Here is a 16,445-nt window from a genome sequence, read left to right on the forward strand (position 1 = left end):
GCAATTTTTTTTTTTCTCTTCTGGGTGCAGCAGACGAAATGCGTTGCGGGATTTACTTGCCATGGCGATTCCTTTGCAGTTATGTTTGTTCCGCTCGCTGTTCTGCACTTCAAGACGAGTTGTTTTGTACATTTAAGTGCTGGCAATCGGTAGTGAGTGCCCGTGGGGAATTCCCGTGATCGGCTCTGAAAAGAATACTCCCAAGATGTTGCGTGAAGAGCTGCCTCACATCTGAAAGTGGCATTGTGCGGCAGAGGCGTCAACAATGGAATCCCATACAATTTAGCTCAGCGACATATCGTCCACTACAATCGTTCTTTTCAGTGATAAATGTAAAAAAAAAATGTAAACATCGCAAAATGTTTGAAAAAAGAAATGGTATGCCCACACTAGGGATTGAATTCGTGCCCGTTGTGTAAAGCGGGACGTCTTTCCACTGAGCTACTGAAGGAACTCTCTTGTTTGTAGTAATGCATCCGGTCGACTGTATGTCGGAAAGTTTGCTGCCGATTTCCCTCCAGTACATGCACTCCTGGCATTAAGTCGGGCAGCACCACGCATTGGCCACATTCGCACCTAATAAAGAAACCGTACACGTGCGTATTCAACTCGATGTACATACTTTGTGCTTGACGTTTGAGTGAGTGATGTCTTCAGTCACGAGAAGGGACAACGGCTCGGCGACGTCTTCGTGCAATTGGCTTGCTGGTCGGGCATGTCGTGCGGGATGAAATCAATTCTTTTGATCGGTCCAAAATTTCTCTTTCGAAGGAAGACAGAATTTGCCGGTACCGTGAACAACAGTTCTGAGGTAGAGGTCCCACGCCCGTCGTCCGCTGCCACCCACGAGTCCCACGAAACTTGAAACGACGCCGTGGTGAGAATTACGCAGTTAACGCACAGAATGCTTCCAGTTGTCTGTGCAACCTTCTTTTTCAATCAACATATTTGCAGCTTTTTGGAAGCCACAAAAAATGGGTTTCATATTTTTTTTCTATTTTTAGTATTGACTGCGTGCCTTCAATGACCCACGACTTCGATTAAATTTGGTGGTCGCGTCTAAACCTTAGAAAACAGCCCGTGACCACGGAGAAGAGAGTGAGCACGACTCAAACCGGCCAGTTCTCGATCGGTAGTTTTCGGGCGGAAAGAAGCCGAATTTTGAGCCGCAAATTCTTCCTCAGGCGATGCCGAAAATTCAACGCGGCCTCCTTACCTGGAGGCGTTGGGAGCGGATATTAGCTACCGCACTCTGGCTGCTTGCTGAGCCTAGAGAGATCCCTCATATGTTTGTGCCAAATCTTTTTGGCACACCGACAAGCTTCTCAATGCCTGCTATCCCACCTAGCCTGCCCAGTGGGTCCCGTGCTCCGACGATGAACAAAAAAAGACCCAGCGAGTGTGCCGAACTGCTTACCTGAATGACTTTAGAGCGCTCAGCTGCAGGTTGGGGTCGTCGCTGCTGGCGTCGTGCACCATGGCCTGGAGGTCCCCGTCAGAGTGGCTGGCCTCCTCGCACATCCAGTCCACCTGGGACACGTTGCACTTGGGGACATGTTGCTCGATTTCCAATGCGAATTGAGCTGGGCGGAGAAGTATGTAACTCTGTGGAAAGGCACTCGCCATTTTCGATTCTAACAACAAAAAAAAAGATACCAGCTTGCTAATGAAATTGTCACCTTACAACCTTAAAAGGTAGAATTCATGTTTCAGTCATACAGCAGCACTTCACAAGAGATGTGCTGGTTCAAAGATGAGTGCTGCACCGAGTATGTTTGACCCGAATTTCTTTTGTATCTTCAACTTCTGAGTCTGTTTTACAATGAGCATAAAAGGGCTTGTGTAGAAGCTAAATCATGTCACCTCATACTACCTAAACATGCCAAAAGAAAACATCTGGCACCCTTTCACAACAGCCTGTGCTCTTGTGTTTCAGAGCAGAACTGCTTAAAGGGATACTGAACCAAAATTTCGAGCTCACTAAACAAGGCCGGGCGGATAGGCGGGAAGCTGTAAAACCAAAAAATATCACTCATACGGCGATATATCTAACGGATCGCCGTATTTTTCGGGAAAGAAGTGCGCGATCGAACCCGGCCGACGAGGCCAACGAGACAAGGCACGTCACGATTCCCATTCTCTCTCCTCCTCGCTACGTCCCGTCAAGCTAATGAACCGAAGCGAGGAGAGAAGCGAGGCCACTTCTCTTCATTCTCACATTCTCCCGGAGGACAGTTACGTCAAAGAACTCGCTTGGTCGCGTCCTTCTTTTCCAAAAGTATGGCCATCCGTGCGAGATATTGATTTACGAGTGATGTTTTTCGAGTTCGTAGCGTCCGGTTCAACACTTCTGCAGCCTTACTTCGCGAAATCCAAATTTCGGTTCAGTATCCCTTTAAGAAGAATGTCAGAGAATGCATAGACTCCCGAAAGGAAAAGGGTAGACGCATTATCTATGGCCCCTTTGCCCCCTTTTGGTCTTGGGAGAAAAGGTAATTAAGACTGCATCCAAGTCAAAAGGAAGAAGTTTCGGGCATTTCATCAGCCCCATGCAAAACGGGTTCAGGAACAATAGATCCTGTTTGCCGCAGGCTACACAAGGTGACAAGAAGCAGCTTATCAAACCTAACCACAGTCGTTACGACTTCATGTGAAAACGGGCAGCACGGCCCGACCAACCGAAATGGAAGACTGCTCGATAATCAGGGGGACGGAATCTTGTCAGCCACTAACTGACCCACTTCACCATTGAATGAACAGCAAAACCAAAGAGCTGACTGTTTTCAGTGATACCTAAAGAAGCTGTTCATTATTTTAACTCTTCCATCATCACTTCATCTTTCAAACGAGAAAATGTTTTGGATGCTCACTTTGAGGTGCATGTGGCTGTAGCGGCGCAATAAAGGAGATCTGAATTGTGAAAAACAGTAACTAAAATGAAAAGTAATTCTAAAATAATTTTATTACTTTTCAGAAGCAATTCTAATGTAATTACTTTCATTCTAAGGTCATTTGTAATGTAAAATTATATTGCCATACTTTTGAGGAAAGTAATTAGTGACATAATTGAATTATTTTAAGAAGTAATTTTCCCATCTTTAAACTGTACCGTGAAGGAGCCAGAGCAATTTTCAAGAAGAGGTAAAAAGGAAACTCTTAGTTTTGTAGTCTTTCTGTTTTATTTTTAATATATTGTTTGTAAGAGAAGCGAGCTCACAATAGGCAGGTCTCATGAAGTGTTCCACGCAAGCGTGACACAGTTAACCGGAGGCAGGCAGCAGTGTACGAAACAGCTCGTGCTGTCTCGTGCACTGCTCGCGTAGACCCGCAGCAGGGTTGTCGCGCATGCAGAAAGACTGCAGTTCGCCCGATGCATGCCGGCAGTGGTGGCGCAACGAAACTGGCTGGTGAGATCCGTCTATTACCTAACCTCAAAGAACAGGTGCACGGGGTCATCTTCGACAAACCCAGGCTTAGTACGAAAAGCATAGACAACTCTCGTTGGGAATTTTTTTCTGGCCTCTGGCACTGGAGCGTATGGTTGTCGTTACTATGGCCCGCATCTCATGCCTTAAAAAGCAACTTTTTTTTTTTTTCCTCCATGTCGTAAATGATTTTTGCCTTGACAGTCTTGCTGAACGGCCATTCAAAGCCTGAATCGTAGGCTTCAGGATAGATTTGTAGCTCGTATTCCAAATCGGTAAGATAGCATACAATGAATATGTTGTATCCACTCACGTCAGGTCGGGGTCTTTTAGGTTTCACCGTCCGATTGTTCTCTACTTTGTTTCCCAGAGCTGTGGATCCCTTAAGGTTCCAGCAGAATTCCTTTCCTTGGACATCAGGAGGCACCTGTTGCCGCGAGCTCCCTGAGGCGTTCGGCGGGCATTCGACACATGCTCTCGAGTGCCCAGCCTGGCACCCCTTCTCCACTTTGTCGGAGTAGCCAGCAGCTTCGCTCAGTCTGGCCTCTACAAGAGCAGGACCTTTGGCTTGCAACCTGGAGAAGTGTTCAAGAAGTGTCGCAGACTGAGCTTCCAGCTGGTCTTTGGACCTCCTTTCAGCTTCCCTAATGTCTTCCCGGCAATGGTTGAGGCTGGTGTGCAGACAGGACAAGTCGTCAGAAAGCTTGCCCAATGCATCCTTGATTTCATTGCTCGTCTGCTCGATACGGTCGTAACCCTGGTTAGCGCGGTCTGTGTCCGCTACGAGTGAAGCGGTGGGCACGCGGCAACCGCGTCTGCAGTGCCCCACAATCTCGCTCCTTGGCATGGACATGGAGCACCTGGGGCAAGACACGACGTGGAAGGTGCACTCGGTGTAGTGTTTCAGCAGACTGTGAAAGGGACCCACAAAGCTGCATCCATTGGGCTTGTTCCAGCAGGCCACCTTGGCAAGAAAAAAAAAAAGGAAAACATGTAGAACATGAGTTTGTTAATTAAAGTTGTGCTAAGAAAGTATGTGTCATTTCGGCATGCTTGAACCAAATCTTGACGTACTCTTAAGCCTTATGCTTTGGCTAGGCTCTCTGCATAATTCCAGTTCTCTAGAAATTAGTACCTTGAATAAACTGAAGGTGCTTTTCTAAGCATGCATAACTTTACAATGGTATCCAGAAATGCAAATCTGAAATCATATCAGGCGAAAAATTTAGTAGAGGAACTCCCGTGAAATAAATTGCTAGAAGTTGGACACTAATACATAGCTTCTAGATTACTGGCAATCGAGAGGAGTTGTGTTACTACTGGCATTTTGTTTTTATAAAGTTTCTAATGTTGATGTGCCCTTAGAGAGCAACTCCGGTTTATTTTCAATATTAAGAAAACAATGCAGTTCTTTTTAGTATTGCCTAAAAGGACCACATGCCAACATATTTTTATTGAACTCTGCCTAAAAGTTGATGAAACTGGCAAACAAAATCTGAGATGCATGAAGTTATTAAAATATACTAATCCTAGCGGGGGAGGCACAGCATAGCCAACAGCGCAATCAATAGCACTGTAATAGAGCAGCCCATCACGCGCCGTGCTCAGGGGGATTCGTTTGCTTGTTGTGTACTTCTTAAAGCAAAGATGTGTTTTAATAATAATAAAATAATAGGAGTAAAATGTGGCAAGTTTAGCCCCATGTTGCAGTACAAAAAGCTTTGTCTAAATTGAGAGCTAAAAAAATGATGCCGAAGTCACTGCTGTCGCTCCGCTGATTCTCGACAAAATGCGTAAGCATTTTGCGCAGAGGTTCCGACTCAGCGATGAATGGGAATGCCAACCTCGCAAAGGTTCGCATACAGTTGTTTTTTGGATAACCAGTCAGTTCTCTCAGGCATTGCCGGTCTCGGACGCAGCTACCAGAGTTTTCCTCGATCGTCACCAACTGCTGTCTTCGAAGAGCCAATCTTTCCCCTCAGACGTCTGCGGTTTCGCGCAAACGGTGTTGTCGCTGAACCTCCATTTTACGTTTAGGGGGAACAGTGCCGCGACCACACAAGAAAGGTCTGGTCTAGTCCAAACCACAATTGTCCAAACCAAAGATGACTGCGTACGCAAGGGCAATAAACGCTAACGCATTTAAAACATACTTTTGTGTAAGGCTCTTCACGATATTAGACACTTTTAAAAATCAATCATCTGCGTTAAGTCTTTATTTCAAACTCTTTTTGTTCACATTCAGACTATTGAAAAGCACAGCGAAAGAGAGTAAGTGTGCACCTGATTTCGTTACCCTACCACCTTCTCTTGCACAATCAAGTCTGTCTGCTATGGTCAGCGTCACCATGGCGACGAAGCATCTTCTTCATGGAGGAATGCGTGAATACAGCGTCTGAAACCAGCGATGGCAGATGCCATCTTTCAAATGTCGCCTTCTAAAGTGAACTTGGCACCGCTAGCCAAAGTCGGACACGCCATTGTGGAGGTCAAAGTTGAGGGTGGTTGCTTGACGGTTCCGACGAGGCTTGGTGCACGCTGGGGTTCGAGATTATATTAAAGCCTCCCCGAACAAAGCGCGGTCTGTTTGGAAGCCTAGCTTCCAGCCCAAGCTAGCATTGCTACATTCGTAGCAGACGTGCTACATTCGTAGCAGACGACATTCGGAAGATGCAACTGTAGCTGGCTTCAGACGCTGCATTCGCATCTATTGACATTGGGTGACCATAGCAGAGGGACTTTATTACACGAAAGACGGCAATGATGCGGCAAGATCAGGTGCATACTTGGGCTCTTTTGCCATGCTTTTCAAATGGACAGAATGTGAGCAAAAAGGGTTCAAAATAAAGATTAATGCAGATGGCTTATTTCCCCCCACACCTAATCGTCACTATATTGACGAGCTTTACACGAAGGCATGTTTATTTCTGGCCATCCAACAGCTGGTTTCTCTCTTTTGGAACATGAAACTAAAGAATGAAACAGCCAAAAACTTTAGTCCACACTTTAATGTTGTGTCAACACAGAACTATGTTACCATACCACCTCTCATAATTAGAAGCCAGAGCAAAGCTGAAGCTATAAGCGCAGGGATGTTGACTCAAACTTAGCTTCCACTGTACGAGTGCTTGGGTAAGGTACGACAGGACAAAATGGCTTGGAGGCCGCCGTCGTAACTTTAGCCTCGCTCGCACTCTTGGTGAAACCAAGCTATAGGTTTGGTGCTCTAAAGTAGTTGCTATATAAACAGCGAAACCCCTGGCTTAGTACTCTTGCACCACTGGTCAGATAGCTTCCCAATACAACAACTTCAATCGAAAGGTACTGACTTCCCAATGATTATGATTCACGCAACAAATATGATTTTGGCGCTCACCCGGCGCTTTCGGAGGTAGTTTTTTGAAAGATCGATTGGGAAGCAGTCGTCGTCGCCGAATGATTCTTCGTCGAGTGGACATGCGCTCCCCTGCCGAGCACACTCCCCGTGGCACTCAGGGCAGAGCGTGTGATTGCAAGACAGCCTGATGGCTCTCAGGGACAGCAGTCCACAGATGGCGCACGCGCTGTGTGCGGCGCGGGGCTCCAGGAAGGAGATGGGCCTCCAGTCCAGGGCGTCGGAGAATCCGGACACGCAGAAGGGCGTCATCTCGGATGTGCCGGCGTCAAGCCTCACCTCGTGTGTCTTCAATGAGTTGGCCAAACCTGCGGAATGGGAGGTTCTGGACATATCGATAAAACAAGTGGGTTAACGTTTCCCGACTTGCCAAGATACGGAGACATATATATACGGCAGAGTTATTTCTCCTTTAATTGAACCATGTTGCACCCTGATGTCTTTAAGGCCTCAAAGAATCAATTTCACCACAAAAGTGTGGACTAGTCGAAACTGAATGAGGAAAAAGATCACCCTAAAAGATTATTAAAAAATTACTCGTAGTGTAACATTTCAGTTAAAGATAAAGTCTCTCTCTCCTTCCATTTCTACACCCGGTAGTTTATTTCACCTTTAAACATAATTTTTGTAAAATGCATACTTCGGCAAAACTCACTCACGAGTGCACTCATTCACCTCACTCACCCTCACCGATCAGGCGTGAGGTGAGGGTGAGTATATATTAATTTTTGAAGTATTATTACAGTTTTATTATAGAACTAATAAAACATTCCTTTTTTTTCTTTTTGCTTTAAGCTTATCTCGACGTAGGTGTGGCGCAATTCTCAGGAAAAATGGCGTTTTGGCGCAAGACGTAGCAGACCTTTGTTCATGGCACAATTTGGTGCAAATAGTGCAGCCCTTCCATCAACGATCTAGTCAGGCTCCTGTAAATATTGTAAATAAATATAGATAAAAAAAAAGCCGCTAAATATATGTAAGAACCAGTGCATAGCACATGGCTTTAACATATGCAGGTCAATCGAGCATTGATCTGTGTAGTACAACCTGCGACTACAGGTTTTCCCGCTCATTTTAATCCAAGCGACGACCAATTTAATCCCGGGGTCACTCAGTTTAATCCAAGCGCCATACAATTTAATCCAAGCGCCACACAATTTAATCCCGGGGTCAGTCAATTTAATCCACAATATATATATATATATATATATATATATGCACTCATTGGGGGTGTTCAGTGGTCGTGTTTCACTTACACATTTGGTAACTTAGAACAATTGTTTATACAATTAGAATTTTTGGGGGGCAATTGAGAATTTGATCACTAATGTGATTACTTTGAGTTACTAGTCCCATTATTGACGAGGCTTAACTGATATGTTGGTTACTCTTTTTAGAGCGCAGCTCTTAGGCACCCGTTTCCAACTTAAGCGGCGTCGGCGTCGCCATCGCCGTCGGCGTAACCACGGGGTGAATGATGGGTAAATTCCCCCGCTAAATTTAGCGGAAAAATTTCCCCGCTAAATCTAGCGGAAAACTTTTCCTGCTAAATCTATCGGAACATTTTCCCAGCTAGATTTAACGAAAAATTTGCCCCGCAGATTCTAGTGGACAATTTTCCCCGCTAAGTCTAGCAGAAAAGTTTCCCCGCTAAATCTAGTGTAAAATGTTTCCCGCTAAATTTAGAGGAAACTTTTTTTCCCGCTAAACCTAGCGGAATGTTTTCCCCGCTAAATCTAGCGGAAAATTTTCCCAGCTAGATTTAGCGAAAAATTTGCCCCGCAAAGCCTAGCGGAAACGTTTCCCCGCTAAATCTAGCGGAAAATTTTTCCCGCTAAATCTAGCGGAAAATTTTCCCCGCTAAATCTAGCGGAACAATTTACCAGCTAGATTTAGCGGAAAAGTTTCCCCGCTAAGTCTTGCGGAAAATTTTCCCAGCTAAATCTAGAGTAAAATTTTTCCCACTAAATTTAGCGGAAAATTTTTTCCCGCTAAATCTAGCGGAAAGTTTTCCCCGCTAAATCTAGCGGAAAATTTTCCCAACTAGACTTAGCGAAAAATTTGCCCAGCAAAGTCTAGCGGAAAAGTTTTCTCGCTAAATCTAGTAGAAAAATTTTCCCGCTAAACCTAGCGGAAAATTTTCCCCGCTAAATCTAGCGGAAAAATTTCACAGCTAGATTTAGCGGACAATTTTCTCCGCTAAGCCTAGAGGCAAATTTGCCCCGCTAAATCTAGTGTAAAATGTTTCCACTACAATTAGCGGGAAAATTTTCGCGCTAAATCTAGCAGAAAGTTTTCCCCGCTAAATCTAGCGGGAAATTTTTCCAGCTAGATTTAGCGAAAAATTTTCCCCGCAAAGTCCAGCGGAAAAGCTTCCCCCGCTAAATCTAATCGAAAATTTTTCCGGCTATATCTGGCGGAAAATTTTCCCCGCCAAATCTAGCGGAAAAATTTCCCAGCAAGATTTAGCAGAAAATTTGCCCTGCCAAGTCTAGCGGAAAAGTCTCCCCGCTTAATCTAGTGGAAAAGTTTTCCCGCTAAATCTAGCGGAAATTTTTACCCGCTAAATCTAGCGGAACAATTTACCAGCTACATTTAGCGGAAAATTTTCCCCGCTAAGTCTTGCGGAAACTTTTCCCCGCTAAATCTAGTGTAAAATTTTTCCCACCAAATTGAGCGAAAAATTTTTCCCGCTAAATCTAGCGTACAATTTTCCCCGCTAAATCTAGCGGAAACTTTTAGATTTAGCGGAAAATTTGCCCCGCCAGGTCTAGCAGAAAAGTTTCCCCGTTTAATCTAGTGGAAAATTTTTCCCGCTAAATCTAGCGGAAAATTTTCCCTGCTAAATCTAGTGTAAAATTTTTCCCACTAAATATAGCGGAAAATTTTTTCCCGCTAAATCTAGCGTAAAGTTTTCTCCCCTAAATCTAGCGGAAGATGTCCCCACTAGATTTAGCGGGGAAAATGTTTCGCTTAATCCAGCGGGGAAAATTTTCCGCTAGATTTAGCGGGAAACATTTTCTGCTAAAGTTAGCGGGGAAACTTTTCCGCTAGATTTAGCGGGGAAAATTTTCCGCAAATTTTAGTGGGAAAATTTTTCCGCTAAACAGCGAGAAAAATTTCCCACTAAATTTAGCGGGAAAAATTTTCCGCTACATTTAGCGGAGACATTTTTCCGCTAAATTTATCGGAGAAACTTTTACGCTAGATATAGCGGGGAAAAATTTCCTCTAGGCTTAGTGGGGCAAATTTTCCGCTAAATCTAGCTGGGAAGATTTTCCGCTAGATTTAACGGGGGAAATTGTCCGCTAAATATAGCGGGAAAAATTTTCCGCTAGATTTAGCGGAAAAAATTGACCGCTAAATTTAGCGGGACAATGTTCAGCTAGATTTAGCAGGAAAAACATTCCGCTAGATTTAGCTTATAAATTTTCCGCTAGATTTAGCGGGGAAGCTTTTCCGCTAGACTTTGCGGCGCAAATTTTCTGATAAATCTAGCTGGGAAAATTTTCCGCTAGATTTAGCGGGGGAAATATTCCACTAAATATAGCGGGGAATATTTTCTGCTAGATAGAGCGGGGAAAATTTTCCGCTAAATGTAGCAGGGAAAATGTTCCACCAGATTTAGCAGTAAAAATTTTCCGCTAGATTTAGCGAGGAAGCTTATCCCGCTCGACTTTGCGGGGCAAATTTTCCAATAAATCTAGCTGGAAAAATTTTCTGCTAGATTTAGCGGGGGAAATTTTCCGCTAAATTTAGCGGGACAGTGTTCTTCTAGATTTAGCAGGAAAAACATTCCGCTAGATTTAGCTTAAAAATTTTCCGCTAGATTTAGCGGGGAAGCTTTTCCGCTAGACTTTGCGGCGCAAATTTTCCGATAAATCTAGCTGGGAAAATTTTCCGCTAGATTTAGCGGGGGAAATATTCCACTAAATATAGCGGGGAATATTTTCCGCTAGATAGAGCGGGGAAAATTTTCCGCTAAAATTAGCGGGGAAAATGTTCCACTAGATTTAGCAGTAAAAATTTTCCGCTAGATTTAGCGGGAAAATTTTTCCGCTAGATTTAGCAGGGAAGCTTTTCCGCTAGACTTTGCGGGGCAAATTTTCCAATAAATCTAGCTGGGAAAATTTTCCGCTAGATTTAGCGGGGAAAATTTTCCGCTAAATATAGCGGGAAGAATTTTCCGCTAGATTTAGCGGGGAAAATTTACCGCTAAATTTAGCGGGGAAAATGTTCCGCTAGATTTAGCAGGGAAAATTTCCCGCTAGATTTAGCGGGGAAATTTTCTGCTAAATTTAGCGGGGGAATTTGCCCATCATGCACCGCGTGGTTACGCCGACGCCGCTTAAGCCGGAAACGGGTGCCTAAGAGCTGCACTGTAAAGAGTAACCAACATATCAATTAAGCCTCGTCAATAGTGGGACTAGTAACTCAAAGTAATCACATTAGTGATCAAATTCTCAATTGCCCCCCAAAAATTCAAATTGTATAAACAATTATTCTAAGTTACCAAATGTGTAAGCAAAACACGACCACTGAACACAATAAGTCCATATATATATTGTGGATTAAATTGACTGACCCCGGAATTAAATTGTGTGGCGCTTGGATTAAATTGTATGGCGCTTGGATTAAATTGAGTGACCTCGGGATTAAATTGGTCGTCGCTTGGATTAAAATGAGCGGGAAAACCTGTGGTATTATGTAAAAACATTACGTGCTCTTGCTTCTTTGTCCGCTTGCACTTTCCAGGACACGCCTTAACCACGACTCTGCGACAACCTCGACATTGTTCATTGTAATTGTATATCCCCTTAATCGCTTTTTTAGTGCAGCTGTAAGAAAAAGAATTGCCATAAAAGCAAACATTAGCACAACTTTACTAAAACTACTGCATACTTCAGGTGTAACAAGAGAAAAGAATAACAATACAATTCTTCGCCTATAGGTCAAGTTGCAAAATATTACAAAATATTAATGGAACATTTATAAATAATAAAGTTTCCTTTCATTTCAAAAGTAATATTCTTTTCTCTTTTTTTTTTGATTTTGCAGTGTTTTTTATCTTTGGATGCCCAGTATTGCTCAGGAGCAACAACTCAAGAATGATTTAATTTCTCCCGCGCCATGTCCGCCTCAATACATTTAGTGCCCTGTATTGCCAGGGCAAGGATACTTACACCTAGGAGTGAAGAATCGAACTGCATCTATAAAACAGACCACTTGTCCTTTAAAACCAGAGCTGACAGTGGATATGAGGTAGGATGGCATGCACCACAGACCTCAAAACTCCGAGGAGAGAAACAGGCACAAATATTGCAAATCCAGTTACAAGAGTTTCTACTGTGTGATATGAACCTTTTTCCAGTAAGCTCCTGCATATGCATACACCCCCTCTCTCCTGGCCTTGCTTCCTGCTGTCACCAATTTTGCAGGGCAAAGTTCAGGTCGAACAACATATTCGGCACCTATTTTTTGCGTGTTATTCGTATTTTTTTTGTTTTTTTTGTCATAAAAGGCAACAAAGATCAATGCGACAGCACGACGATAATGTATCTTGACGGGTGGAAGCAAGTTGGGCTGCCCTTCATTTGCAAATCAAAGAAAAACTCCGCAGACGGTGCTCGATACTGAAAAAAAGGTCCATTCGAAGTGCAGCCGTGCCCTTTCGCAGGTCACCTTCGTAAATGGCCAACAAGCATCGCACTGTTTTAAATATATACACCCAACAATTCTTGCCGAAAAAGAGAGGGGGGGGGGGGGGGGGGGGGACATAGATAAAGCCCCTTGATAAAGGCGTATTTTACGAGTACTGCCCACCATTGCTGCGGAAACGTGCAAGACATGTGCCACGAGCGGGTGCTCCACCGCCATCTGCTTTTAAGGGCTGCTCGAGGCACAGGCTTCATGCACTGGCGCATTTGACGCTACTTGCAAGAGAAACGCAAATGCATCGAGGGGCTTTAGCATAGCGACATAACCGTGCACCCGGTCAACTCCAAGCACGCAGTCATGCCAAAAGTCACAAATTAGGAACACCATGGCCACCAATGTACTAAAAGAGAAATACTTGCCATACCACGTCCTGAACAATCCTCAAAACATGGTATAAAGGAGCAAGCACTTTTTGCACACCGAACGCGCGCAAAATTAAACTGGCATGAAAGTCTGAAAAAGCAGAACGCCGGCGACGGAATCTATTCGATCGGATTACGTCGTAGCCAGGCGTTTCGACGGCGTGCGCTGCAGAGCAAAATGTACACAATTGTTGCCGTGGGATTCCTATATATTTTTTTTTTTTAAAAAGGGCTGTTCATGACAATAATCTGCACGGATATACAAAAGCATCAAGGTCTAGTTCCTGCTGTATGTAGCATGTGGTAACCACCATGCACACACAGCATACTTAATCAGAAAGATAAATTCCATGTTAAAATACACCAGCTCAAACGGCGTGAGCTTGGTGTCGTGTTGGATGCACGACTGTATTCGCAACCCTCGTTCACCGAACAGTCGCAAAGTCCCGCTGCATGCTTGAATTTGTTACTCGCACCACCACTGGCGTGCCACTAAATGCGTTTCGGCAGCTCTACACTGCCCTAGTGTTACCGCGCCTGGAGTTTTCCACTCTGCCATCTGGCTGTGCCCCTCTGCCACTCTCGCCTCGCCAGCATGCAGCGGCGTGCTGCCTACACATATTACAGCCGCAGCACGCCTTTGACTTTACACCTTTCATATACACAGGCTACAACAGATGGCTTGCTGCAGCTTGCCTCAAGGCAGCCCCTTGCATCGAAGGTGCAGGCGGACACCATCTGCCCGCTTTGTCGACTCCTGGCTCCTGGTCACCAAGAACTATGGGATGCTCTCTGCCTCAACAACTGCACAGTCTACCTCCAGCCCCTCCTCACCCGAACAGCAAGGCATGGTTCTTCGTGGTTGCCTCGTGCTGTAGCACCGTAGCGACAGCTGCCCCCCAAACGTCACACAAACATTTCCCCCAATTGCCACGACCTTGGACCTATTCTGAAGGATTTGCAGCACATATAATGGATTCTGACACTACAACCCCCCCCCCTTTTTTTTTTCTTTTTAATTTAAGTTTTGCACGTGTATGTGCAATAATGGGCCCCAGGTTGGGACCGCAAGCCTTTGTGGTATGGGCATCACTGCCTTTTGCGACCAAGGAGGTTATAATAGGCAGGAGGTGGCGTCCCTATCCCCAATGCATGGAGCGAAGTGTAACGGAAGTAGGCGTGGCCACGAGCTGCAACGAGCATTTCTTGAACAAAGGGAAGCCTAGTGAGTGGGCGCCGCCATTAATTTCGGTGCAAACAACCGCGTTGCGATGACATTTCCGTGGCAACGCGACTGTGTGCACCGAAAGTAATGGCGGCACCCACTGTTATTTGAAACAGCGCTTAACGGGAGACTATTAAACCGGTATAGTCGGAATTGGATGAGATTATTATAAACGAACGCCTGGCTGCCCAGCAGAAAGTAAGTGACTAGAATTGAGACGCTCTAGAGCGCGCACCGTAAAGGATTTGGCGGTGCGCAACGCATTTTTTAAAAAACAGCAGCAGCAGATCGCACGAGCACGCATGCAAGCCAGGAGCGCACAGAACAATGGGCTCGCGCTTCCAGTTCTGACTTCGCTCGCACATAATGTGGAACTAAGTATAAACACTCACGCTGCAAAGCATTTGCATCGTGGACGCCCACGGCGGACGCCGACCGCATCGAAAGCTAGCCTCGTGAAGCACACGCCGAAGCAGATTAGAAAGCAGACGAACTGCCGGTGCGCTACCCCATCGGAACGGGTGCGCAAGGCAGTCTGGGATTAAACGCCTGTTCCGGCTTCACTCAGGCTGACGTCATGCCTGGTCCTGTCTGTTTAAACGTCCTTGTTTTGCGACCCTGTGTGCCTGGATCATCACCCCCAAAGTATGAATAAAGTATTAAGTACCACCTTCCCGCGTCATTAGTAAGTATTTCATCAATTGTTTTATTTGGAAAAGCACGAACTACTCACTTTTGTTAAGATTATGCAGAACTTTTATAACCAAGTTGCCTTGTTTGTTTGAATATTTTTTACTGAATCAATATTGTATGTCCACCCCCTCTGTAATGCCCCTGGGCCCTGAGTGTGTTGAAATAAATAAAAATAAATAAAGCACGTGGAGCGTTTTCAAGCGTCTCGTGGCTTCCTCTCGACGCCCGCGCAGAACTGTACTTCGTGTGCCCGTAGGTGCGAGCGAAGGAAGTATTCACGAGAGCGAGCTCGACGCGTTAAACGAGTCTGTAATGCACACGCGTTCGTGAAGTGAAAGCGTCCTTCAAGACAACACGTTTGTGGTTGTGGCGTCAGCTTCATCCCTATTTCGCGCATTTATGGTGAAACAGAGCTTCGGCGACGGTGCTGACGCTCTACAGACGCTTGAAACACGCGCCATGATTGCGCCATAGAGGTTAGGTTTTTAATCGTCTCACCTTCTCAATAAACGAAGTACCCCGAGAAAGCCGTGCGACGACAGCAACAGAACTGGCAGCACACCAACACGCCGACGGACGGCCAAACACTTGCCGCCAAAACAGCCAAAACGGCCAAAACGCCAAACTCGCCGTCGTCGCCGTTGCCCAACTGGATGGACAAATGAATATTGCCTATACCCTTTGTAGCGGGCGGTAGCCTGCGCCACCTAGCCTAAGAAAATGCTTTCCTCCCCTTTTAAAGGCTCACTGTACACCTCGCTCTTTCCACTTTTGCCCGCCTACTCCTTTCCTATTAAGTAGGAGATCGAACAGTCACGCCTCTAGCGGTACGCTTCAGCTGTGGGGACAACAAACCGGTTTTTGTAGCGTGAGCTACACTGGCCGAGGTTGAGCAGTTTTGCGTGGCTCCTGGAGAGCCGTGCTGCGCATGCCCGAGGAGCAGTGACGTAACACAGCGCATAGCTGGCGCGCCGGAGGTGGTATTGGCCGGAGCCGCCACCGCCGCGCGCTCCGCCGCCACCGCGCGCGCCTCGCCGGTCTGCGCATTCCAGAGGAGTGACGTCATAGCCGCGGCAGACGCACTGGCGCCGCCGCGTGCCCAACTGTGCGCCTCCGTTGCGCTGTAGCCAAGTCTGACGCTGCACCGGAGCCGACTGCCAGTCTAAAGGAAACTGTGAAATACAAATGTTTTTGGAAACATTTACGAACTTCAAGACTTTATTTGTTCCACAAAAATAATAACAATGTGACAGAAGTGAGATGAAATGGTACTAACAAAAGCATTTCTGTCTTCAGTCCAAAAACAAACTGAGAAACTGATGAAACATTTTTTTCATCCCTTTTTTTTTTAGGAGAACAAGCATTTAGAGGTGTTTAGATGTAACGCTGCATTCACACTAGTGGTTGAACCACGTTAGCAAAGTGGTCGCAAACGCGGCTGCTTAAAGATCCAGTAAAATTTCACGCACATTGGACAATGAAAAAGAGCAGATCAGCTTTGCAGTTGCGATTTGAATGCCAGTGTGAATGCACCTTTACACCGACTGAAAAATTGTGCGTGGCCCCATTTGACACCCTGGCACATGCAATCCTAAATAGTAACTTCAAATTCTAATAATTGGTTTCAC

The 16,445-nt window shown here is 45.4% G+C and overlaps 1 protein-coding gene across 4 annotated transcripts in view; it reads right to left on the minus strand.

Moving 5' to 3' along the window:
• Positions 1–15,479, minus strand: part of LOC8034179 (importin subunit alpha-3) — a 57,245-nt gene extending 41,766 nt beyond the window's left edge. The window contains exons 1-5 of one of the 4 annotated variants that reach the window (XM_042294691.1): positions 15,316–15,468; positions 6,802–7,127; positions 3,739–4,389; positions 2,871–2,910; positions 1,418–1,583 (exon numbers count right to left, since the gene is read on the minus strand). In XM_042294691.1, coding sequence (XP_042150625.1) covers positions 1,418–1,583; positions 2,871–2,910; positions 3,739–4,389; positions 6,802–7,071 — 1,127 coding nt within the window. In that variant the 5' untranslated portion in view covers positions 7,072–7,127; positions 15,316–15,468. Of the gene's footprint in view, positions 1–1,417; positions 1,584–2,870; positions 2,911–3,738; positions 4,390–6,801; positions 7,145–15,315 lie in introns of all 4 variants that reach the window. The other 3 variants (XM_042294690.1, XM_040209181.3, XM_040209180.3) reach the window with 3 other exon arrangements.
• Positions 15,480–16,445: the final 966 nt, after the last annotated feature.

This window comes from Ixodes scapularis, unplaced genomic scaffold, assembly GCF_016920785.2.
Source record: "Ixodes scapularis isolate PalLabHiFi unplaced genomic scaffold, ASM1692078v2 PGA_scaffold6__148_contigs__length_123643588, whole genome shotgun sequence".
In the NCBI taxonomy this organism is placed as follows: Eukaryota; Metazoa; Arthropoda; class Arachnida; order Ixodida; family Ixodidae; genus Ixodes; species Ixodes scapularis.